We start from the raw sequence: 24,487 nt of genomic DNA, 5'->3' as shown, positions 1-24,487 counted from the left end.
CTTCCACTGCCTGTGCAATTCCCTCTTGCCCTTTAGTTTGACTGGCAGGTCTCGACTCAGCCATGCTGGTCTCTTCCCTTCCTTTCCTGACTTCTTACACCTGGGGACTGACAGCACCTGCGCTCTGCAGAAAGCGTCCTTAAGGATCTGTCAGCTCTGTTCTGTCCCCCTGCCCCTGAGGGCTGTTTCCCAGGGGTCCTACTGACTAGCTGCTTGAAGAGCTGGAAGTTGGCTTTCGTAAAATTTGGGGTCCTGACTATACTCTTTGCCTTTCCCGTATCCCTCAGGACTGTGAACTCCACCAATGCATGGTCACTGCAGCCCAGGCTGCCTCCAGTCTTGACATCACTGATGAGCTCACCTACATTGGTGACCCTAAGGTCCAATATGGCATCCCCCTGGGTAGGGCTGTCTATTACCTGGCTTGATAAGTTATCCTCGATGCATTCTAGGAATCTCCTGGATTGCCTTCTGCTCACTGTGCTACTTTTCCGGCAGATGTTGGGGTGGTTGAAGTACCCCAGCAGGAAGAGAAACTGCAAGCACGAAGTCTCCTGGAGCTGGAGGAAGAAGGCTTCGTCAGTAGGCTCCCCTTGATCTGGAGCCTGTAGTAGACACCCACAACCAGGTTTCCTTTGTTGCCTCTGTCTCTGATTCTTACCCACAGTCTTTTGACCTGCGCATGGCTATCCTTCAGGGACAGCTCTTCACACTGAATTGATTTCTTGAGGTAGAGGGCAACGCCTCCACCCCTCTTTCCCTGCCTGTCCCTTCTAAACAGCCTGTAGCTGTCGACAGCCACGCTCCAGTCATGGGATTCATCCCACCAAGTTTCAGTAAGGGCAAACGGATTGTAGCTTTCTAGCAGCACGGACATCTTCCAGCTCTTCCTGTTTGTTTCCCATGCTGCGTGCATTCGCGTAGAGGCACTTCATCTGGGCAGTTGGCTTGTGTCATAACATACTAGTATGTTGTTGGCTTCATTGTGCTCGAATTTTGTAGATCAGTCAGAAAACCTAAAATGTTCCTTATTAGAAGCCATTATTTCAGTGTAGACAGTCATCTTTGGTGAAGCTGAGGATTGTCTTTTGGAAGGCTTTTGAGACAGACATAAAACACTGACCATTCAAAGAGTAGCTAATAAAATTATCAGTTAGTCCAGGTTTTCTGTTCTTTTTTTAGATATCTGCTATTGACTAGATGAATCTTTGACCTCACTGAGTATGTTGTAGGATGGAAATCAGGGACCATGTTTTCAAGTTTATATACTGAATTTACTTCAGTGTATTATGAGATGTGTTCTGCATTACAGTTTTACTGTATGAAAATGACAAAGGCTTAGGATGTATTTAACAGATTAGCATGTGAGTGTGGTTTTTTATACTTGTCTCCCTAAGTGCAAAATTCCATTTTGTTTTAAAAGACGATTCCACTGGAATTTTGGAGAATCCATCAGATCCCAGAGACTGCAGCTCATGTTTGTTTGTTTGTTTGTTTTTTAAACCTTTTAGTGCTTGTGCAGAAGTATATTTTTGTGAAGCAAGTTGATTTTGTATGCACCAAGTTTTTCACAGTAAATTCTTAATGAGTTCACTATTTTTGCTTGAGCTTACCGGAAAGTCAGTTCAGAAACCTCTGTGAATCTGTGGTTGTGATCAGCCATGTCCAATATATTGGACTTACCTGGTCTGATGTAATTTATTGATATGCTGATGAAGACTAACAAGTTGACTAAGAATGATTTTCATTGAGGGTTCTACAGTGAGCTGGGAAACACAGCAGATATTACAAGGCATCATTATGGCTGCTAGGGAGAGTGACAGGGGAAACCATCAAAATTTTTCTATCTTGGTGATCGTGTGGTCAAATATGTTTATTCCAGAAGAAATACTGGTTGTGTTAGAACATAATTTGGGTATTAAGGGCATAGAGCATCTTCTCCATTCCAAGAACTTACTACTTACCAAGAACAATCTGTCTTGGGTTGTATTTATTGGAGGCACTTCAAGCTTCCTGTAAATTTGGAAAACCACTGGGTCCAAAGGTTACATCGAAGGGTTACAGGCTGCTGATAGTACAGAAGTAAGGAAGTCAGCCGTGATTTTTCCTGTCATTGGATGGGAAGGTTCAAGGTTCAATTTACATAGATGTTGCTTTGGTCAAATTTGAATGAGGAGATACATCATTCTTTTCTGGTTTTGTATCATACTAATATAATGTTAAATTTTTCTGTGAACCATATTGGTTGTATTTTGTTCCAGTATTTGTTTCTAAATCCTTTTCTCTACCTTTTGTCGTAGCAAAGGTTAGAGCCTTCTAGAGTGATGGAATGCCATTCCCTTCATTGTTTCACTGAACTGTGCTCTGAAGCAATTTTGAAAAGTAATTCCTAAGAATAAATCAATGAAGTTTAATAAGTATATTCCTTTCTCCTGTACCTTTATTGCAAGCTATTTTATTTTAGTGGGCTGTTTTTTATTTCTTGTCTGCATATTCATTTCTGCAAATACAATAATTTCTCATTTTATATGTGGCATAAAGGTATTATTTGCAAGTGCCCTTCTAATTATAAATCCAAATTAGTGTAGCAGGAAGAAGTGTCAATAACTTTTGCACAATATTAACGTAAAACTGTGTTGAACACACTGTATAAAAATAGAGCTATACTGTGCATTTGCTGGTTTTGGTGTAATCACCATCAAGTGATTGTTGAGTCTTCTACAAGTTTCTTAAAACAAGTTACTTAAAAGATCCTTTTTAGAATACTTCCTTGACATGACTGTGCTTGTATCAGCCAGCCTGTTTGTAGCATACCATATATCTTCTTTTATTTTGTACTTACTCATTCTTAAAACTTCTCTTTCAAGTTATTTCTGATTCAAAATGGTGAACATTGGAACATTACAATGTTTAACAACTCATTTTCTTTTCATCCTTTTTAGAAGAAACATTCTTGCTCTTTGCATTTCATTAAATATTGTTCAGTAATTGTCCTACAGTGAGCTGTTAACATAGCTTGGAAGACTTTAAAAGCAGTGACAAAGTCTGTTAGTTGTGAAGCTAACGTATTTTACAGTATTTTATAAATGATGAAACATTCACATTATATAACTTAATTATTCCATTAGAAAAATAAATTTTAATTTTTTTAAATATAACTTTGACAGGCAAGCAACAAGGGACATATGACCTATGCAACGGTAGTTTACTTCAGGGTACTTATTGGGTTTTTTCTGTTATGTGCTAAAGTTTTCGTTTCTACTTTTGTAATACTAGAAGTAGGCTTAATTCACTGTTACAGTACATGAATTAAAGATACCTTTTTGCTTTGAAGTATAACAAATCCTGTTTTTTAAGCACTCTTAGATCAGCAGGAGGAACTTTCATTGCAGCTAATGAGCTTACTGATATGACAGTTCCTGAAGATTCATATAATTAAAGCTGTCTGTTCTTTTAAATGTAATGACTTCCCTGCTTTTCTATTAGTATTCCAGAAAAGAAATATTTTAGTAATTTAGTATGCATTACTAATTTCTTATTTTATGGTATTCTAAAGGATTATATTGTATTTATCCAGGGTGCTGTTTTGTTTGATTGACTATAATTTACACAGACCTTAGAGGTAACAATGTATAGAGTCTTTCTTTCATATTGTAAAAACAATATAAAACTGCAGGTTTTCCTTCCCCTGAAAGTCAACTCATTGTTGCTTTACAAGTAACTTAGCCATTTTCTCATTTTTGAAACTTTATTAGTTTTTTTCCTAGGTGATTAATTTCACTTTTTTTTTAAATTTAGGAACCAGACTATAAATGTGAAGTTTAATCTATATTCCTTAAAAGACAGAATACCCCCACCTACAACATTTTAAAATGTTAGGACATCATGAGAGAATAGTATTAATATATATGCTATAAGCAATCCATGTGTCAAAAGGAGACGGTTTTTTTCCTATTACAGATTTTCTAAAAGTCTATGGCAAATTTCTGTGTACTAATAAATGACATATTTCTGCTATGCATGGCTTGGGCTTTTGTTTAGTCTTAGGTTGCAAATTCGCAGGGGGTGTTCCAGGTAGTCAGAGTTGTTGTGTTTGTTTGGGTGGGGTTGCTGTACTTTCAGTGAGCATTACAAACTTCATGAGTTACTCTGTGCTGTACTATATTTGGTCAGTACCGAAATCAACAGGCGATTCCACTGTCTTTCAGATTGCACAAGTTTCTGGTTTCTTATAGGAGACTCACAGTATGGAATGGTAACCCATTCAGTTACTTTGAAAAATGTTTGTGACTAAAATGATAAATAATTTTATCTTAATTATGCCTTTTTTTGATAATTCCTTTTTTCTAAATGCAAATTTTATTTTCCAATTTCTAATGTTATGTATGGGATGTTTCTCTGCCTTACATGATAGTTTTCAAGAATGATGGCTATGCAGAGGTTCATTTTTAGAGGTCCATTTTTTTGTTCTGTATCTGTTACCTGAATTTCCTTTTTTGATGGCTGTTCAGAAAGAGAGTGAAAACAGTTCTTCAGAGTACTGAAAAAGGAACAGTATCCTGGTTGATTCTCACATGTTAATTTAATTAATTCCACTCTTAAGTAGGTAGGTTCTCTTATGATATATAATTTGTCTGTGGTTTTAGAAGGTTTTTTTAATATGTAGGTTTATGAAAGTAGCTATTCAGAGATTTCCATGAAAGGCAGAGAATAATGTGAAAAAAGGCTTATGTTGCAACTTTCTGGTACACACAGGGCTGTAACTCAAAATGCAGTGGTAGTAGTCACAAAATTTCAGGAATCAACCTTACAGTGAAAACACAGGTTTTGTCCTCTGAGTGAATATCACTCTATTACTGCACCTGTGACAACTTGTAGTTTCTTGGTCTGTGATCCTGTTGGTTGCATATCAAGACAGGACCCAAGAGAGTTATCAAACATATCTTATGCCTTAGTTTATATGGAAAGAAGCTAATGTATGCTTTACAAGAGCTGTTGAATACTCTTGTAAGTTAGTCTAAGGGCAACTAAAGAAACAAAGCATTCCTTACATCAAGTGAAAAAAAATCTTGAAAGAATTGTGGACTTAATTTCAGGAATTTTATCATAGTAAAGAATTAGATTTTATGCCCCATGGAAAATTGCTATCAAATTTGGACAAAATGAGAATTAGTGAAATAACTGTATAAACAAGAATGCAGTACTTAATTTTGTAAAGGAACTTGCTGATTTGGGGAACAGTTATACCTACTGTGATTTCTAAAGATTTACTGTTACTTCAGTACAGATTTACTGTTACTAGGAGTAGAAATGTCCTAGTGAAATGAGGTGATGAGACAAAATTAAGAGCTGTTGTTAGAACAGGGTTAGAATATCACAGTCAGGAAGTGAACTAAAGTGTGGGTGTGAAGGTAATAAAGAAGAGAAAAATGCTTCACTTAATTACATTACCACAAGTAGAAATTAATTTAAATTAGATCAATGTGCCTAACTATGAAAAGAGTAGAGTTACTGGATTGCCTTCCTGTGACGTGTTTTCCTTGATGGAAAAAAGCAACTCTATGTCTGAGAGCAAGTTAGATTGCTTATAACGAAGATTATATAAACATGGCACTCAAAATAGCAAATACTACATTTTATGGCTCGAGATAAACAGTAATATGAATTGAAATTTTGGGTTGATTTGGCTTTCAGAAAAGACCAGTAACTGTAAGGTGTGCTATTAGCCTTAAAATAAATACTGAAGTGTATTAAAGTAATGGCAGGGAAAGAATTCCGTATGGAAAAAGGTTTTGAGAAACCATTGTTTAAAAATAATAAAAAATTTTAAAAAGACATCTTTATTGCTTTTTGTTGTAAAGACCAAGAGAACATGTAAAGTTTTTAGCAATTAGTTTTACAATATTATAGAGCACTAAGCAATAGAATAGATTCATACAACATTAAGGTTGGAAAAGACCTCTAAGATCATTGAGTCCATCCATCAACCCAACACCACCATGTCTGTTAACCATGTCCTGAAGTGCCACATCTACACGTTTTTTGGAATACCTCCAGGGATGGTGACTCAACCACTTCCCTGGGCAGTCTATTCCAATGCCTGACCACACTTTCAATAAAGAAATTTTTCCTAATATCCAATCTAAACCTCCCCTGATGCATCTTGAGGCCACTACATCTCATCGCTAGTTACCTGGGAGAAGAGACCAACACCCACCTCACTACAACCTCCTTTCAGGTAGTTGTAGAGAGCAAGAAGGTCTCCCCTCAGCCTCCTCTTCTCCAGAATAAACAACCTCAGCTCCCTCACCCTCTCGTTATAAGACCTGTTTGCTAGATCCCTCACCAGCCTCGTTGCCTTTCTCTGGACACGCTCCAGCACCTCAATGTCTTTCTTGTAGTGAGGAGCCCAAAACTGAACACAGTACTCCAGGTGCACACTCACCAGTGCCGAGTACAGGGGCACGATCACCTCCCTACTCCTGCTGGCCACACTATTCCTGACACAAACCAGGATGCTGTTGGCCTTCTTGGCCACCTGGGCACACTGCTGGCTCATGTTCAGCCAACTGTTGACCAACACCCCAGGTCCTTTTCTGCTGGGCAGCTTTCCAGCCACTCCTCCCCAAGCCTTAGTGTTGCATGGGGTTGTTGTGACTGAAATGCAGGACCCGGTACTTGGCCTTGTTGAAACTCCTACAGCTGGCATTGGCCCATTGATCCAGCCTGTCCAGATCCCTCTAGAGAGCCTTCCTGCCCTTGAACAGGGTATCACTATCTGGATGTTACTGAGAGATTTCATTGCTGTAGCATCTTAAGTGATGGTGATACTAAGACAAAGAGACTGTTACTAATACTCTATAGGGGAACAATGCAGATACCTACTAAAAGAGAAGGAAAAAATATCAAATGGATTATGCAGAAATCAGTTGCAGGAGCAGCCTTAAAATGGTGGAAAGGGCAATGGAATAGAAAAGCTGAATATGTTGTGCAGATGTATAGACCCTTGAAGGTTAGAACGCTTTATTTTAAAAAGCAGGGAAGTGTTGCAAGTGCATGTATATGTAGGTGTAGGCTTGTGTATCTTGCTACCTTTGTGTCTGTCTCGGGGAGTTAGAGATTTCAGTGATGAGATTCTTTAGAAGACTGATAAAACTGCCTGGGTTTAAACTTTTAAAGTTTACCCAACTGATATTCATTAATATTTCATGCTAATGGTTCAGTCTTAATCATTATTAATCACTATCACTGCGTATTCAAAGCAGTTAATTATTAACAATCATATCCTAAATTAGCTGTGAATGTACGATACACTGCAGTCAGCGCAGTACTTCATGGTCTGGGTCTCCAGGGGTCAAAGTGATGAGGCTCAAGAGCTCTGCAGTGAGGGGAGCCGCAACTCATGCGAGAATCTTCTTTCTCTGCCCTCCTCCAAATCTGATTTCTTCTTTTATAAGACGATTCTGTCTCTGGGCAGCTCTTAGGCCACCACTGCACTGTATCACTGTGTACTGTGCACCACGGGGAGGATGTTACTTCCCCATGCTGTGGCAGGTGCCATGTCCTGTTGCTTGGCCATTTTTTCCCCTTCCCTTAGCAGCTGCTTCTTTTTTTCAGTAGCAATCCAATAATGGGTAACTGACCATCAGTGAAGTGCTTGTCACTGGAGGGTCTCTGTTTTCAACTTTTGCCCTTATTTTTGAGTTCTGAGCTTAAAGTCTACACCGTAAAAAGAGACATGAGGTGTCAGGCTGCATTTTGGCAACGAGATTCTCAAAAGAAATTTATAACAAGTCTAGCAGGCAAGGACTCGTGTAGGTAGTATAGGGCACAGTATACGGCCTGAGGCCTATTCGTGTTGATGGCAGTATTTAGTTACTAGGGAAATGGGTAAAAAAACAAAAAAGCTTATGCATTATTTACCAATTACACTACATTAGGGTGCTCATATTTGAATGAAATCCTGCTTACGGAGGTGCCTTTTTCATGTGTGCAACTGTAGTCTGCTTTGGTTGCAGAAGCGGAAGTCCGAGGGCTCAAGAGGCTTTGGGGAAAAAAGGATTTCAACAAGAGTATTGTATACACTGGTTACACACACTAAAAAAAAAAAAAAAAAAAGGCAAGGAAGCCAGAAAATGACTGTAGAAGACAACAGAAAATGTCGTCTTGGGAGAAGTAAAGCATAAATAGTGTATTTTCAGTCTTCTGTGACACTGAGTGAGTATATCCGACTAGGTCTTATCCCACTGTTATTAGATATTTCAGGCTTTTGCTGGTTTTTACAGAAACCTGCCAATCACAGAATCACAGAATGGTAGGGGTTGGAAGGGACCTCTGTGGGTCATCTAGTCCAACACTCCTGCTGAAGCAGGGTCACCTACAGCAGGCTGCAGAGGACCTTGTCCAGGCGGGTCTTGAATATCTCCAGAGAAGGAGACTCCACAACCTCTCTGGGCAGCCTGTTCCAGTGCTCCGTCACCCTCAGAGGGAAGAAGTTCTTCCTCATGATCAGACGGAACTTCCTGTGCTTCAGTTTGTGCCCATTGCCCCTTGTCCTGTCACTGGGCACCACTGAAAAGAGCTTGGCCCCATCCTCCTGACACCCACCCTTGAGATATTTATAAGCATTTATTAGGTCTCCTCTCAGCCTTCTCTTCTTCAGGCTAAACAAGCCCAGCTCCCTCAGCATTTCCTTGTAGGAGAGATGCTCCAGTCCCCTCACCATCCTTATAGCCCTCCTCTGGACTCTCTCCAGCAGCTCCACATCTTTCTTGAAGTGGGGAGCCCAGAACTGGACACAGGACTCCAGATGGGGCCTCACTAGGGCAGAGTAGAGGGAAAGGAGAACCTCCTTCGACCTGCTGGCCATGCTCCTCTTAATACACCCCAGGATCCCATTGGCCTTCTTGGCAGCCAGGGCACACTGCTGGCTCATGGTTAACCTGTCATCCACCAGGACACCCAGGTCCCTCTCCACAGAGCTGCTCTTCAGCAGGTCCACCCCAAGCCTGTACTGGTGCATGGGGTTGTTCCTCCCCAGGTGCACTGTTGCCCGTGTTGAACCTCATCAGGTTCCTCTCTGCCCAACTTAACTTAATATTTCTTTGTTAATGCTCTAAACCATCTGACAATACAGAGGTTTTTTTGGTTGGGGTTTTGGGGGGGGAGGCGGGGTTTAGGCTGTAATTTGACATTTAATTTTGCTTTTAAATGCTGCATCAGTAATATGTTGGGCAATTATGCAGAATTATTCAGTAAACTTTGTTCCTCCATCCAGTATTATGTTCAAATGGCAAAAGCAAGAGTATATTTTCAGAAATATTTCTTTATAATATGTTCTAGTTTTCTGCATCAGGCTAGAGATCAGCTTCTCACTGTCACTCTCCTCTCAGAATGTAGGGGCCAGAATACTACAAGGGAAGCGAAATATCTGTAGGCAACAGGAAGGTTCTCTTGATACGCAGATTGTGACCGTCACGTAAAATTGTCATGCAGGTTGGGCAGCATCTACGATCTATGAAATATCAGCTGAAATATCTGTTGCAAAATGTGACGGCAGGTTTACAGCAATATAAATGAGGGAGCACACAAGTAGTATTGCTTTGCTTTGAAGAATTGTTTGTAAGATTTAAGGTAAGACAGGGATAGTCTCAAAACTAGATGAAATTTTGCTTTGATTTTAAGCAAGAATAATGATCTGGGGATGGGGAAGAGGGGAGTAAAATGTCTCCATAGAAATTTGTTGAAAGAAAAAAATCCAGAGTACCGTATTCTCATATTGTAAATACCAGTTTCCATTTCTGCATTCTGAGATATGGAACTAAAAGTTTAGTAAGTATATTTTTTACCAGGTTTTGCTGTGGCTATAGTAATGTTGTGTGACTACAGAATATTTAAGAAACTGAGAAGAAAAGAATGATTTGGGCAATTACACATCTCTTTGTCTGACCTTAACGATATGAAAGTTTTTATAGAGGAAAGAATAATCAGACATGTGAAGGTTAATGAGAGTAGCATAAAATGAAAATGAATTTATTGATAGCAGACTAATCTGCTAGCTTTGACTATTAATTTCTTTTTTTTTTGACACAGGAAGTCTATGTTGACTTCAGGAAAGTATTTAATATTATGTAAAATGGGAGAATATTCATTAGAATAAGAAGTGGAAGAAACATAAAATACTGTCTAAAAGGAATGTGGCAAAAAAATAAAATTGTGGCGTAGAACCAATGAACATTTCTGACAAAGGGATAGACAGCTTTGCCAGCTGAGGGGAGGATTATGTTGTCATCACTGAATGATCCTGGGGAAGCAGAGTAACAGAAACGAAAATCGATAGTATGAAGATCATGCATCTTGATACTGTAATAAGAACTTTGATCAAGAAAAAAAAAGGGTATTTTATTGTAAGATAATCAGATAATGTATTTCCAGTAGCACTGTAGAAATAGTAATGCAAACATTAAAAGGGTTGTGAGTCATGATCCGAAATACTATACAGAAAGGTTTTAAAACAGAAGCAGGTGAAGAGGCTTCTGGAATAACCATGGTATTAGCAAACCTGAATTGAGAGAAAACTTGAAGAGCAATGTTGTGTCAATTCTGAAAGGCAGAAGGTGAGGAAATCTAATTAATGCCTATAAAAATATCAGGAGCCTTTTTGAAAAAGAGGTATGAGAGTTCAGAGAGTGTAAATGGGAGAGCCTTCAGGCACATATCCATTGTATTCAATAAACGGCTTGGTTTTGTGGGCTCGCTAACATTCAAAACCCCAGTCTTTGACTTTGTTCTCAAATTATCATGAGTTGCTTACTTCACTTTGGCTTGGGTTTCTATCTGAAAGGGCTACGAGGATGATGAGGGGACTGGAACATCTCCCCTACGAGGAGAGGTTGAGGGAACTGGGCTTGTTCAGCCTGAAGAAGAGAAGGCTGCGAGGGGACCTTATAAATGCCTACAAATATCTGAAGGGTGGGTGTCAGGAGGATGGGGCCAAGCTCTTTTCAGTGGTGCCCAGTGACAGAACAAGGGGCAATGGGCACAAACTGAGGCACAGGAAGTTCCGTCTGAACATGAGGAAGAACTTCTTCCCTCTGAGGGTGACGGAGCACTGGAACAGGCTGCCCAGGGAGGTTGTGGAGTCTCCTTCTCTGGAGATATTCAAGACCCTCCTGGACAAGGTCCTGTGCAGCCTGCTGTAGGCGACCCTGCTTTGGTGGGAGGGTTGGACTAGATGACCCACAGAGGTCCTTTCCAACCCCTAACATTCTGTGATTCTGTGATTCTGAATCCTCCCAGGATTAGGGGTCATGGTTCAGCAATTGCTTCTGCAATTCTTCTATGTCCCTTCAGATTTTGTACCATGTCTTCTAGAGGGGCACGAGGGAGGGTTCGCAGGTATTTCATGTAATCTTTTTGTTGAAGAGTTGCTTATATTTACTGATTTGATTCTTTTTTCATCTATTTCCACTAAATTGAAAGTTGCAAAGGCAATAGTACCAAATGAATACCAGCATATTGTGAGCTAGCCTCTGCTGGAGGCTGTCACCAGAAATACAGTCTTAAAGGAAAATATATTAATAGTTGTGCACTGCTGGAATCAAAGGAATGCTGAATTTTTATATTCAGAAACAACTTAAGATCATGACAGAGGAGAAGAACCTCCTGAAGAAGATAGAGATGTAAAGATTCTTGATCAAATATGTAACTGTTCAAGGTCAAAAAAACTGAAGTAATAGAAATAAAAAATTTGCTTTGCTGGAAGCAATACTTCAAAATTCTCTGGTATACAACCCGTTGATCAGCTCTAGGCACTGAGTTTTGTTGTTTTATTTTATCTGGATAAAAGAATGTAGCTGTTACTCAGCTGCTACCTGCAATTGATGTAGCGGGATTTGTTTTGTTTTGTTTTGTTTTATTTTAAAACCGATGTACTTGCTGAGTCTTATCATTCTGACATCTTGCAAGTACGTCACTTTAATTTTATGTGGTGGACTCTTTTTGTGCAAGACAAACTATATTGTGAAGAGTCCTATCGATAGTTACATTAAGCACAAGGTATTATATTCTGTCTTTCTTAGCAGCTTCCTGAGTAAGTCAGTGTCTTAAAATTGTGTGTGTGCCTACCCTCAAAGGCTTCTTATGACAGCAGAAGTACGACTTTATGTTAAAATCATGTTTGTTGCTGGAACCTGTAAAGACTGAGACACATCGGCAGTCAACAGTGTCAGCTTCTAATTTTAGCTTTGCTTCCCAAACAAGGCAGTTTCCTAATGGCTGAAGCCAACTGACCTACCTGGTGATGGTTCGAGCTTACCGATCACTAAATGAAAATCTGCCAAGTCTAACATACAATTAGAAAACAGTGTTTTTGAGTAAACAGAGGGTTTAAAACATTGTGTTTATAAACCAAATGACGACTTATAAATTATAATATCAACATACATTTATATTCTCTTACTCCTTTTAGACAAGTGAATTGTCTCCATATTTGTTTGGTGTTTTGTTTTTTTTTCTTAGGTTACGTTAGCATTTTAACAGGTTGCCATTGATCATTTTATAGCTGTGTTAACCTTTCTGCTATGAAAGGGATTATAGTTGCTATGCAACATTTTACTCTAGTCATTTCGGGACTGTCAGGCTTTTATGAGAGGAAGATATGTTCATTGTGTGTGTATTGTATATTTTCCGTCCACTCAGTGGACGACATCATGGATGCACTACAGATCTTAGTAACGTCATAGGCCACAGGGGTGTTTTAGATGAAGTTTAAGATAGCTTTATCTTTATAGGTACAGTATATTATGAATGAAATAAGTAAAGAAAAAAAAATCAAGTCATGAGACTAAAACTCAGACTATGTTCTTATCTATACATATTGTTCCTACCGAATGTATTTAAATACTAAATTTACTTCATAAACAATGAGGAAATAAGTTTTATCTGATTCCACTAATATAAATCCAAGATAGAATACATGCTAACAGGAGTTACCCTCAGGTTACTGTTACGGTCTTGATATTTTAATCAAGTATTTACAGATCAAGTGTTCAACTTCCATGCATTGCTTCAAATGGATGAAAGTTGTGTATCTCTTTTTCTGACAAAGAAAATTTGCACTTTTTATACCTCCTTCTATAAATGCTTGATGTTTCATCGCTACTCTTTTCTTTTTACTAAGTCCCTATTTTGCTCTTCCACACCCTCTCAAGTGCTTATACTTCTAAGCATTTTCAATCTGACAAATTCTGTTGTGTTTTTTGCCAGGCATTGTGCTTTCAAACTAGGGAACTGAGTCTTAGGTTTCATGTGTAGGTGTTTAATAGCCCTATTTTCTCTATGTTTTGAGGGTCTTATTTTCTTCATGATCTTCCGTACAAAGGTTCGTATTTTCTCTTTTAAAAGAATGAGATTAAAGAAAGCTTTGCGGTTCTTGGAGTAGCTTCAGAACTTGTCCTTTGGTTAATCAGAAGAGGCAGACTGGCATATATATATCTCAGGTTATTTAAAACAGGCCATGAAGTGCAGTGTAAAAAACTTAGGCATAAAATTAAAACAAAATGCGGTGTTCAAACAGCATACGTCTAATCAGACCAAGGCAACTGCGTAAGTGAGAGGAACTGAACATTTTTAGAGTAACCCCCTAATCTTACACTGTAATTTGTTCAGTGCGCTTTTATTTCAGAATTAAAAATGTAGTATGCTGATTTGGAAAAGGTTTTAACTCATGTGTTTTACAAACAATGTTGCTTGTTTAAGGTGTTAACAGAATGAATGTTCTTAGTCTCAGCAGAAAACCTGGAGAAGAGCCTGAAGCATATGGAGAGGCAACTCCAACAGCTTGAGAAGGATTTGCAGACTTTTCCAGTTCCTGAAGATAAGCACGATAAGTTTGTAGCAAAAATGTCAATATCCTTTAGAGTATTCTTTGAAAAAAAAAACCAACCACAAAACAGAAGTAATTTAACTGCATTAACTCTATTTTTTTTTTTTGCATAGCTGCTGTCTAATCTGTAGCATTTGTTTTTGAACAATATAACTCTTTTTCCCTCAAAAACTAAATACATGAACAGTCTAATTTAAGGATTCATCTGTAGTGGATAGAATGAGGAGAAAAATGCTTACTGTCAGGTTTTACACTGTGTGTAAGTTTCTCAACTTAGTGAAAAATAGTTATAATAGGAATATTATGAAATAGCACTTCACTTAAGTGCTAAATGATTTTTTACATGAGAAAGTCTTTCAAAATATGTCTGTCACCTTGTGTTTATTTGTTTTCTAGTGTATACATTACCACTGTGAATGTTTTTGTTCATGCAAAAATCTCGTATTTCAGAAATGAGATTCATAGTATGTGAGAACTGTTTTCTGGTTTTGTTTTTGCCAGAATTCCTTTTCTCGGTATTTTTTCCAAATCCTGCAGCCAGCTTCACTGCCTGTCTCTCTCGTAAGAAAGCCTTGTGACGTGAAGACACTTAATTAAAGCAGAAGAAAACATCTGTGATTATTTCACTTAAACCTTCCTACCAGATGGTGGTCATATAGGCTTTGCACTGAGCCTAATCTGGAAGCAGAAATACCAGCAGATAGAAAGACACGTTAAAATTTCCTCTGCAGTCATGGTTAGGGTATTACCTAGCTGGAAGACTTTTTTGTTACATACAAAGGCAGGGAGACTCAGGAGACTGTCCTCATGACTAATCTCATACTATAAATAAAAGATGGCAAGGGACCCTGAGGCCAAGAGGATATACAGGTTCTTGCTGCATTAGGGCTGGTTTCCTCTTCAGTAGACTAGCTGCAACCAAAGTGTTTACAGCTTAGCTTTAGGCTGCCTTTGGACTCTGAGTTATCTGTAACCTTTCGATGTTGCTACTGATTTTTTAGGGTTGGGTATTTTGTTGGTGAGGTTGTTCTGTCTGGTTCTGTTGTTGCTGGCTTTTTTTTCCAGCTCAGTGTGTTTTTGAGAGATATGTTGCAGCCCACCAGCGTGGTGTCTCTATAGTACAAAACAGAAATTTTGTCCCTGAAGAAGCCAGTAGCATAACAAGAGAAGTAGGAGAGGGATGCTGAAGGCAAGAGATAAACTATTGTGACAAAGTTCGAGGAAAATATATCCATGATAGCTTTTTCAGAAATATTGCTATGACTATGCAAAATCTGCTTGGTTAAGAAAAAGATGCGTAGTCTGGGAAGTTAGGAATGGGAAGCAATTCTTAAGAAATCTAACCTATGAGAAGGACAAACTCTTCTTAATCCATTAGGATACAACAGACTATTTCAGTTGGAAGGGACCTACGGCCATCATTTAATCCAAAATAGTCTTGATGCTGGCACTTAAAATACCCTATTACCCTTTGCATTTTTAAGCTGAGGACTGGGGTTTGAAGTATCAGATAATTTAATATACAGGTTTCTTTGGAGATGCGTTTATAAAACTCCCATACCTACAGATGTGAAAGAAATTAGCAGAAGTCAGTTGAAAATGAGTGAAGAATATCCTGAAAAAATTAGCTTCACTTAAGAAGGAGTGCATGGGAAAAGTTGAGGAATAAATATATACTTCAATGCTAATATCAAACATCTAAAATCAAAAAATGATTGATTAGAATCAGTCTAAGATTGTAGAATATCTAATTTCTCTTTGCGTTACTGACATATTGGTTATTTCTGAAACCTGATGGCAGAGAGTGAGGAGAATAATACAACATTATGAATTTTGTTTAAGACAGAGTAAGTCACACTTGTAGAGAAATAGTATGAAAAGTTAAAATATAATAAAAGTCAGATAGAGTAAATAGGTGGACCTTGTCAATAAATACCGTAACTGTTCTAGGGGTTGAAGTTCCATCCATATATATGAAGAGCATTAGAGCAGTTTGCTGATCGCTTAGAAAGGATGGTGGTCATCTTAGGAAATGCAAAGCAGGATCTACATGTCATCTTTTTCAAGCGTCTCAAAAGCTGCATCCTGCCAGAGGAGACGTAGATTGTCAATGTGTGCCAAGAAGATAAGGCACAGCCATAAAGGTAAATTTGCTCTTTGCATCAGTTTTCTCCAGGGAGAACTGCAGTTAATGCCACTGGGCAATATTTTGAATGTAAGGATGTTCTCAAATGAAGGAGTCAGGAGAAGTTTGGTTTTTTTTTTAAAGGAAAATGCAAAATAAATAGCAATAAATCCTAGTAGCCAGTGACCACGAAACACTCGAAAAGATTTTAAAACAAAGTCAAATATAAACCTATTGGACTACAGATTCTTACATGAAATAAATTAACCCAAGACACCAGAGCAATCAAAGCTGAAAAGAAGCACCTAAGTGTTTTTGAAAGGGCTCCAAGGAGAATCTGAAAGTCTGGTTTCTCTACCAAGAAAATGACGAATACTGAATAAAAACAGAACAGTACTGTATAGATGGAGATATAATATGATAGGGGAGGAATCAGCGTGGGTTTTGTAAAGAGAAACCATCCCTTGCAGATCTGTTACAGCATGCAGATAAAGGTAGGACAGTTGGTAGAGAATAACTAAATTTCCACACACCTTTCAACAAGGTGTATTAACAAAGAATTCCAAGGAAAGAAGTTTCTTATGTCAGAAGTGGAATGATTGTTTCTTGTCAATATCTTAACAAACCCAAAAAACCCCTCATGTCAAAAGGGAGATACTAGCAGATGTTTACAAAAGAGCAAGTGAACTTCAATAATTATGGAGTAATAGATTTGGAGGAAAACCATTATATTAGAAAATTGGTAACAATTGTAGTTAAGAACAAGCAGAAAACATAAATAGGTTGCTATAAAAATCATTAATACTCCCCTATCTTAAGTGCTTCATCACCTCATCTTCAAAAGTACACTGTATAGCTACTGATCTGGCAGAGTGGTGACAATGATCAGCAGTATCTAATAGTCTCTGCGTTAGGGATGTTTTAATAAATTAGGGCTCTGAAGGTGGAAAATCAAAAAAGTACGGAAAATATAGTGAAAACACTTGTGATTTTGTACACTGTACAGGAGGAAAGTTAGGAACATATTCATAGTGTCTTATAAATAACCAGGGTTCATCTCATGTAAAATACTGTCCAACAGGTTAAAACATGCTAAAGGAAATGTTTTCTTACACAACAGGCAACTGTACTGTAGCATTTACTTTTAGGATGTTGTAGAGGCTGAAAATGTAAATGAGTTTCTTATAAGGCTTAGATAGTTAGCTAAAGATAGTACATCTGGATCTATTGAACACGGTAGTCCAGAGGTACCTTCAGCTCAGAAAAATCACGAACATGCAGACTATTAGGAACTAAATACAACATGAGCTGAATTATCATGCTATACTTGCCAAGTTTCCTTCTTGTTTTCCCTAATTATTGGATATTGACTGCTGTCAGAAACAGGTGCATCAAGACCATATATTCATCTCACTAGCCATACTACATACTTCATTGTATTAGACTATTTAATATTTTGAACAGCAATTATTATGAACAGGAGTAGTTTACCCTCACCTACTTCCTCTCCCAGCAGACGGTTGCATATGGTTTCTAGTAATGTCTGTGAACATGCTAATTAAAGAAGCTCACTTTTAGAAAAACAGGAACTTTAATAAATTACGAAGCAAAAAAGGTTTGATGTAAAGGTTAGATAATCCTGCACAGCATGATGAAGCCTGGACCTGCCTTTACTTTTATTCCTCTGACAAGGAAAGCTGAATGATGCTGATGTCTTGAAAAGCATGCAGCTCATGAAAAGAAACCAGCAGGAAATCTGAAAAAGTAAGGATGGTGCTTTGTTGGAAAGAATTTTTCATCCTGAGTACAATTAGGATCCATGGACAAGCAGGCTATTACATCCTGTCGCTAAACATCACAACCCAAAGGCCCCTAATGAACTGATTAGCATTCTTGTTTCTTTAGGAAGTCAGATATATGCACAGTTGGTGCACTCTTCTATTGACAAAGTCTATAATTATGAATATTTCTCCTATATATTAGGTTGCGTAGTTTGTCAGTCATCTTATGTATACTGTAGCTGAAAAGAAACTATAGTTATTATTGCAGTTCTTCTGTTTGCTTTAATTGGGAAAGTCAAAGAATGCTGAATTGATACTGATCTAGAGTATTAAATCAATTGAGTGAAATGTTCAATAAAAAGCGCAGTGAACAGAATACACTTGTATGTTCAAAATAAAAATTTGGTGGGTTTATGGAGTGTATTTAAATTGCATATTAAAAGCTTCATTAAGTAATTCAGTCAACATGCTCTTTATCAGTCCAGTTCACATCTCATGATTTTCTAAGGAGCAGCTGAGAATCTCTTGACAAGTTACAGCCTGCCACTGAACGTAGCATTCATGACGATTTTTACAGAAGCTTGTGGAACTAATATTTGAGAGACAGTGGGTTGGTTGCTGCCTATCATAGAATCATAGAAAGTTTTGGGTCGGAAGGGAGCCCTAGAGATCATCTAGTCCAACCCCCCCGCAGTGAGCAGGGACACCACTAACTAGATCAGGTGGCTGAGAGCCCTGTCCAACCTGGTCTTGAATGTTTCCAGGGATGGGGCCTCCACTACCTCTCTGGGCAACCCGTTCCAGTGTTTCACAGGCCTCATTGTAAAGAATTTCTTCCTCATATCCAGCCTAAACCTACCCTGTTTAATTTAAAACCATTACCCCTCATCCTGTCACTTCTGTCTCTACTAAAAAGATAGTCCCCATCTTTCCTGTAGGCTCCATTTAAGTACTGAAAGGCTGCAATCATGTCTCCCCGCAGCCTTCTCTTCTCCAGGCTGAACAAGCCCAACTCTCTCAGCCTGTCCTCATAGGAGAGGTGCTCCAGCCCTCGGATCATTTTTGTAGCCCTCCTTTGGACCCGCTCCAACAGTTCCATGTCCTTCTTGTGCTGAGGGCTCCAGAGCTGAACGCAGTTCTCCAGGTGAGGTCTCACCAGAGCAGAGCAGAGGGGCAGAATCACCTCTCTCGACCTGCTGGCCACGCTTCTCTTGATGCAGCCCAGGACACGGTTGGCCCTCTGGGCTGCCAGCGCACATTGCTGGCTCATGTCCAGCCTTTCATCTTATCAGTACCCCCAAGTCCCTCTCAGCAGGGCTGCTCTCGATCCTTTCATCCCCCAGCCTGTATTGATACCGGGGATTACCCCGACCCAGGTGTAGGACCTTGCACTTGGCCTTGTTGAACCTCATGAGGTTCACACAGGCCCACCTCTCCAGCTTGTCCAGGTCCCTCTGGATGGCATCCCGTCCTTCTGATGTCTCGACCGTACCACTCAGCTTGGTGTCATCTGCAAACTTGCTGAGGGTACACTCGATGTCGCTGTCCATGTCATTGATAAATATATTGAACAGCACCGGTCCCAGTACGGACCCCTGAGGGACTCCACTCGTCACTAGTCTCCATCCGGACATTGAGCCATTGACCACTACCCTTTGGCTGCGACCATCCAACCAATTCCTTATCCACCAAACAGTCCACCCATCAAATCCATGGCTCTCCAATCTGGAGAGAAGGATGTTGTGCGGGACCGTGTCAAAGGCTTTACAAAACTCCAGATAGATGACGTCCATAGGTTTTCCCTTGTCCACCCTTGTTGTTACACCATCATAGAAAGCCACTAGGTTGGTGAGGCAGGACTTGCCCTTGGTGAAGCCATGCTGGGTGTCTCGAATCACCTCCCTGGCCTCCATGTGCCTTAGCATATCTTCTAGGAGGATCTGTTCCATGATCTTGCCAGGCACAGAGGTGAGGCTGACAGGTCGGTAGTTCCCAGGGTCTTCCTTTCTACCCTTTTTGAAAAGGGGCACAATGTTTCCCTTTTTCCAGTCACTGGGGACTTCCCCTGACTGCCATGACTTTTCAAATATCATGGAGAGTGCAGGTGGGGACAGAGACATTTCTTTTTGATCAGTTGTCTGTTCCTCTTTCCTCGTCCTTTAAGCTGATTTGTTGACTTTGCGAAAAGAGAAGGAAGGAACAGCACTTACTTAAGTCACACCCTGATTCAAGTGAGGTAGAAGAAACCTATTTCAGCTGCAAGGAAGAGACTACATGCTGCCTCTAAACTGTTGGTTACTTAATCAGCGTCATAGCTTGAACTTCCCTCTGTGCAACATAAACAAACTGAAGTGTATAAGATGTCCTCGCATCCTAAGGACGTTGGAAGATTACAGGACCTGAGCTCATTAGGTGACAAAAGATTGTACGTTGCTCTTTGGGAGAGGGTCAAGATGTTGACTGTGGACAGGTAATGATATAGGGCTTTGGCAAACAATGTAAATTTAATTTAAGTATATAATTCCTTTATACAGGTCTTTAATATCTGGTCTGGACTTCAGGTGTGTATTACAGCTGGCACTGGTTTTGCTTGTAAGGTGTGGGATATACTCACTGGATGCAGCAGCTCTGTGCGATAAAAATACATTTCAATAAGTTTTAGTATTGCAGCATACAGATAGGTAGGAGTGAGTGAGTCACGAAAAAGGTATTATTTGGCAAATACTCTTCAGAAGGTACTAATTTAAAAATCTAAGCATTTCTTTGTGTTTCTTGAACTATTATATTCAGATACGGAATTTTACAGTTGAACCTTGCTATATGTATATAAAAGGAAGTCTCTTATGACATGTCTTTTTCAGACAATTGCAGCTATTTTCACAAGAGCTTGATGTGGGAAATCCTGAACAGAGCCCTACAACATCCACACCCTTTGGTCTTAGCAGAAAATCTTTTGTTGAAATGGTGGTTTGAAGTGACCTCAAAAGACTCTTTGCACTGGTCTTTGAGAAGTTTGCTGTGTTTTTGTGGAAACTGTTGCTGACTAGTGTAGTGGCAGTCTCAGTTCCATTTTGAAGATTCTGCTAAAATACATGCAACATCTATGCACCCAGTAATCTTCTGTTCTTATGCAGAAGAATATTCCCCTTTCAATTGTCTACACTTAATATGTAGGTTAGTTTGTGAAAAAAAATCACGAGTGGTGAATATGGCGTCTTCTAAGGAAATGTTTGGTACAGATTGGAATCATTCGTTATCTGTTCTAGGGTAACAGTTGATTTTACTTGACTTGATACTCTGCACTATATTAGTGTTTTGTAGACCACAATATGTTAAAATCAGTATAAACTTCAGACAAACAATTCATTATGAAAAGAGCTACCATCAATATGCAAGACAAAACAGACAGCAGTTGGAAATTTTGCCACAGATATTACTCGTCTCAGCCCTGCGTTGCTTTCCTGTTCCATTAATGAGCAGATTCATGATCTGTAGTCCTGTGAGTCCAAAAAGCAGTCCGTGAAGTGAAGCCACTTCAGAAAAAGTTAACAAATACCTAACTTCTTGATTTCCTTTGCCTCCCACATGTGTAGCAGCACTGCTGTACTTCTGTCTTCACTCATCCAAAGCCAATGAATTGTGTAGCTGATAATGCGTATATATCAACCTGTTCATAATAATTACAGCTGGGATTGCTGTACTCGGTAGTATTCCCCCTTGTCTCCAGTTTAGCTAGTGCTGGCTAACAAAAGCCATATTTAAGGCAAAAAGAAAGAGGACTTATTAAAAATATCTAAATTGAAGCACAGTCTCAGTAGAATGCTAAGAGCTTAGGGTATCCCATAATGCACTAGATGGAAAATAAAAATCTCAGGACGTACCGTGTCTGGCATTGAAATACTGGATAGTGAAGCATTGAAATACTGGATAGTAAAACTCCCCCCTCCCAGCCCCCGCTTCCTTTTCAGGATGTACTGTGGCAGATCATTCATTTACAAGATGAAGTATACATTTTATTGACATTTTTAACTTTTTTTCCTTCCTAGAATACTGAAGAAGGTTACTGGAATGTTTGTGTGGCATTTATACATAGTGACAATAAAACAAATTTATCTAATTTTCCTTTACCCTTCCACTCTGTGGAAATAAACAGCCTCATAATTGCAAAAATAGTGCAGTTTTCCTTAAGTTCTGTTAATGATCTAGGAATCACAAATAATAAGTATCCTAAATTGTAGGATCAAAAATAAACAAGCTGTAGAAATTCTTGTTTCTAGTTTCACTCAGCATTAGTTTTTCTGTTTTCCTTTATTACAGTTGTTTATTGTTTTGGTTGGTTTGGTTTTTTTTGAAGTGCTGACATTTCTTTTGATGGTCCTAACTTGTGTTTTGTCGTGTCTTGTTTCTCATAATCCTTTTTTTATTTAATATTTGGGCAACTGTTACATACTAACCTCTCACCAACTTTCCTCGCTATCCCTCCAATAGCTTTTTAACATCCTTAATAATTTTAAAGAAACGCGACTCTGGAGGGTGGTTCGCTGTAAGCTTTGTGCCTCTTGGGAGCTAAGTAAAGTAGAAAGATTCAAACTGATATGGAAGGAAAAAGTGGGCTAGCAACATCAATTCTCTTTGAGCTGTTGCTAGCCAGTCAGCACAGGCAGTCTGAAGCTGCTCACGAACTACATCGTTTGAAGTCAATAGAAACATGGAAAGAAGCTCATACTGGCTAAGGAGCCTTGTCAGAGGAAGAGATAGTCTGAAATAAAGTGGTTGGGGGGTGATGGAAGATGTATCATTTAAAATCATTGAAATCTAGGCTTTAGTTGGTCCTTTTCTACAAGACTGTGAGAGTGGAGACCTGGCTAATAGCCATCATAGTGACTAATTTGGATGTTATGAAAGTGTATTATTTCTCCTTTCCTGCGTGTGTCTGAGAACATTATTATATGAGTTTCTGACATGGATTCTAAATTGCAAAAAGAAAACCATTAACTGCTTACTTGGTATTTTAAAAGCAACATTGATAAACCAGAAGGACATTTAATAGTGACATTTAAATGAGATTCCAAACAGCATGTTGAACAAAAAAATCTATTTGTCTAGCTTTTAATGCACCTGATTAAAAATCCTGTGCTTTGTAAAATAAAGTGACCATAGTGTATGTATCAGTAAATTCTCTTTTGCAATAGTTGGGGTAGGTCATTGGGAGTAGAGGTAGAACTGCAATTTCTTTTCTTTTGTAGTCTTTCCTGCAGCAGGAAAATAATGGAACATAAATATTTGTTTAGCTACTATTCCATTAATGTAAACACTTTATGAAGTTGTCCTACGTCAGGAAATGACCACACGCAATATTTCTTCTTTGAGCTTCTTTGACAAACCGTATTGTCAAAAGTCTTGAATAAACACAGGGGGTTTTATTTAATTTACGTAATGCAGTGTTTTAGTGCTGTGTATGAAATGTCTATGTCTCTATTGTTTTCACCTCTAATTTAATGAAGTTGTATTGCCATTACAAATAGCCTTAGAAAAAGCGTAGATACCTGATGCAGCCACCGGGACCAGAAATGAATGCATTGTGGTTGCTACAACAGCATTTAAAAAAAAAAAAAAAAGCTGATAAGATGAAGTTTTTAACCTTTCATGGTTTTTACTTTTAATACTGTGGTTTATTAGTATTTTTTATTTTACTCTGATTTTATTAGGTACTATTCTATTTCTTGATATCTTAAAGTATGCAGGTTAGTTATTGGTATCTGTACCTAAATTCCATGTAAATTGTAATTTATATACCTAAATCTTTAGCTTCAATAAGGAGACAGTGATAATAAATCAACTACATAGGTGCCTGAGGTTAGATTAGTCCCATACATTTCATACAGAATTATATGCTAATTGAATAATCTTTAAATTTAAAAGTGGTTGAAAATATCTGATGAAAGCACCCCAATTTATTCATAGCCCTAATATACACAGTAAATACTAGAACGTATATATGACATGGAAGGATTTCTTTTGATGCTTCATTTGGTGCAAATGAAAAATATGTATGAAATACAGATCAATGTAAAAAACATGGGTTTGACTGGATTCACTGAGTATACTTGCAGCCTTAACAGCAGCATACAGCTTTCTAGTTCATGCCAAAGAAGATTTTCAGAAACTTTCACGGATGCATGAGAACATGGAAAAACTCTATCAGAATGTGATGGGATATTATGCCATTGATCTGAAGAAAGTTTCGGTGGAGGAGTTTTTAACGGACTTAAACAACTTCAGGACAATGTTCATGGTATAATCTGTTTATTTTATGCTTAATGTTTCTTAGAAATTATTTTTGTAATCTTTCATTTACTGAACAAACTAAAAATAATTTTCTTCCTCCTCAAATGCTATCTGATACTCATATCAGAAATTTTACTTTGCACATCCTAAATTCTTAGGATATCCTACAAACAAAGGAGTTTTGAATTATTTGTGGATTATTTGTTTCTGAAAGAACGGGAAATTCATAGTAACATTGAATGCAGTTTAAAACTGAGCCTCTCGTATGTATAACCTGAAGGGTAAAAACCTGAAGCTCTGCCTTTTTTAAATACAACTGCATTTTCTGTTTAAAGGACGCTTGTTATTTAGTTAAAAATAGTCTAACAATTAGTCTATGTTTATAATGCACACAATTCCCATGCAAAA

At 38.5% G+C, this 24,487-nt stretch overlaps 1 protein-coding gene across 1 annotated transcript in view; it reads left to right on the top strand.

The window, feature by feature from the left end:
• The window catches only part of DIAPH3 (diaphanous related formin 3), a 266,117-nt gene that overhangs the window by 155,783 nt on the left and 85,847 nt on the right, over nt 1–24,487 (top strand). The window contains exons 23-24 of the mRNA XM_075432939.1: nt 13,784–13,908; nt 23,922–24,086. Of these exons, the coding sequence (XP_075289054.1) occupies nt 13,784–13,908; nt 23,922–24,086 (290 nt within the window). The remainder of the gene's footprint in view (nt 1–13,783; nt 13,909–23,921; nt 24,087–24,487) is intronic.

The sequence above is a fragment of the Opisthocomus hoazin genome, chromosome 1 (genome assembly GCF_030867145.1).
Source record: "Opisthocomus hoazin isolate bOpiHoa1 chromosome 1, bOpiHoa1.hap1, whole genome shotgun sequence".
Classification (NCBI taxonomy): Eukaryota; Metazoa; Chordata; class Aves; order Opisthocomiformes; family Opisthocomidae; genus Opisthocomus; species Opisthocomus hoazin.
The sequence above is the reverse complement of the archived record's forward strand: the minus strand, read 5'-3'. Positions and strand labels throughout refer to the sequence as shown.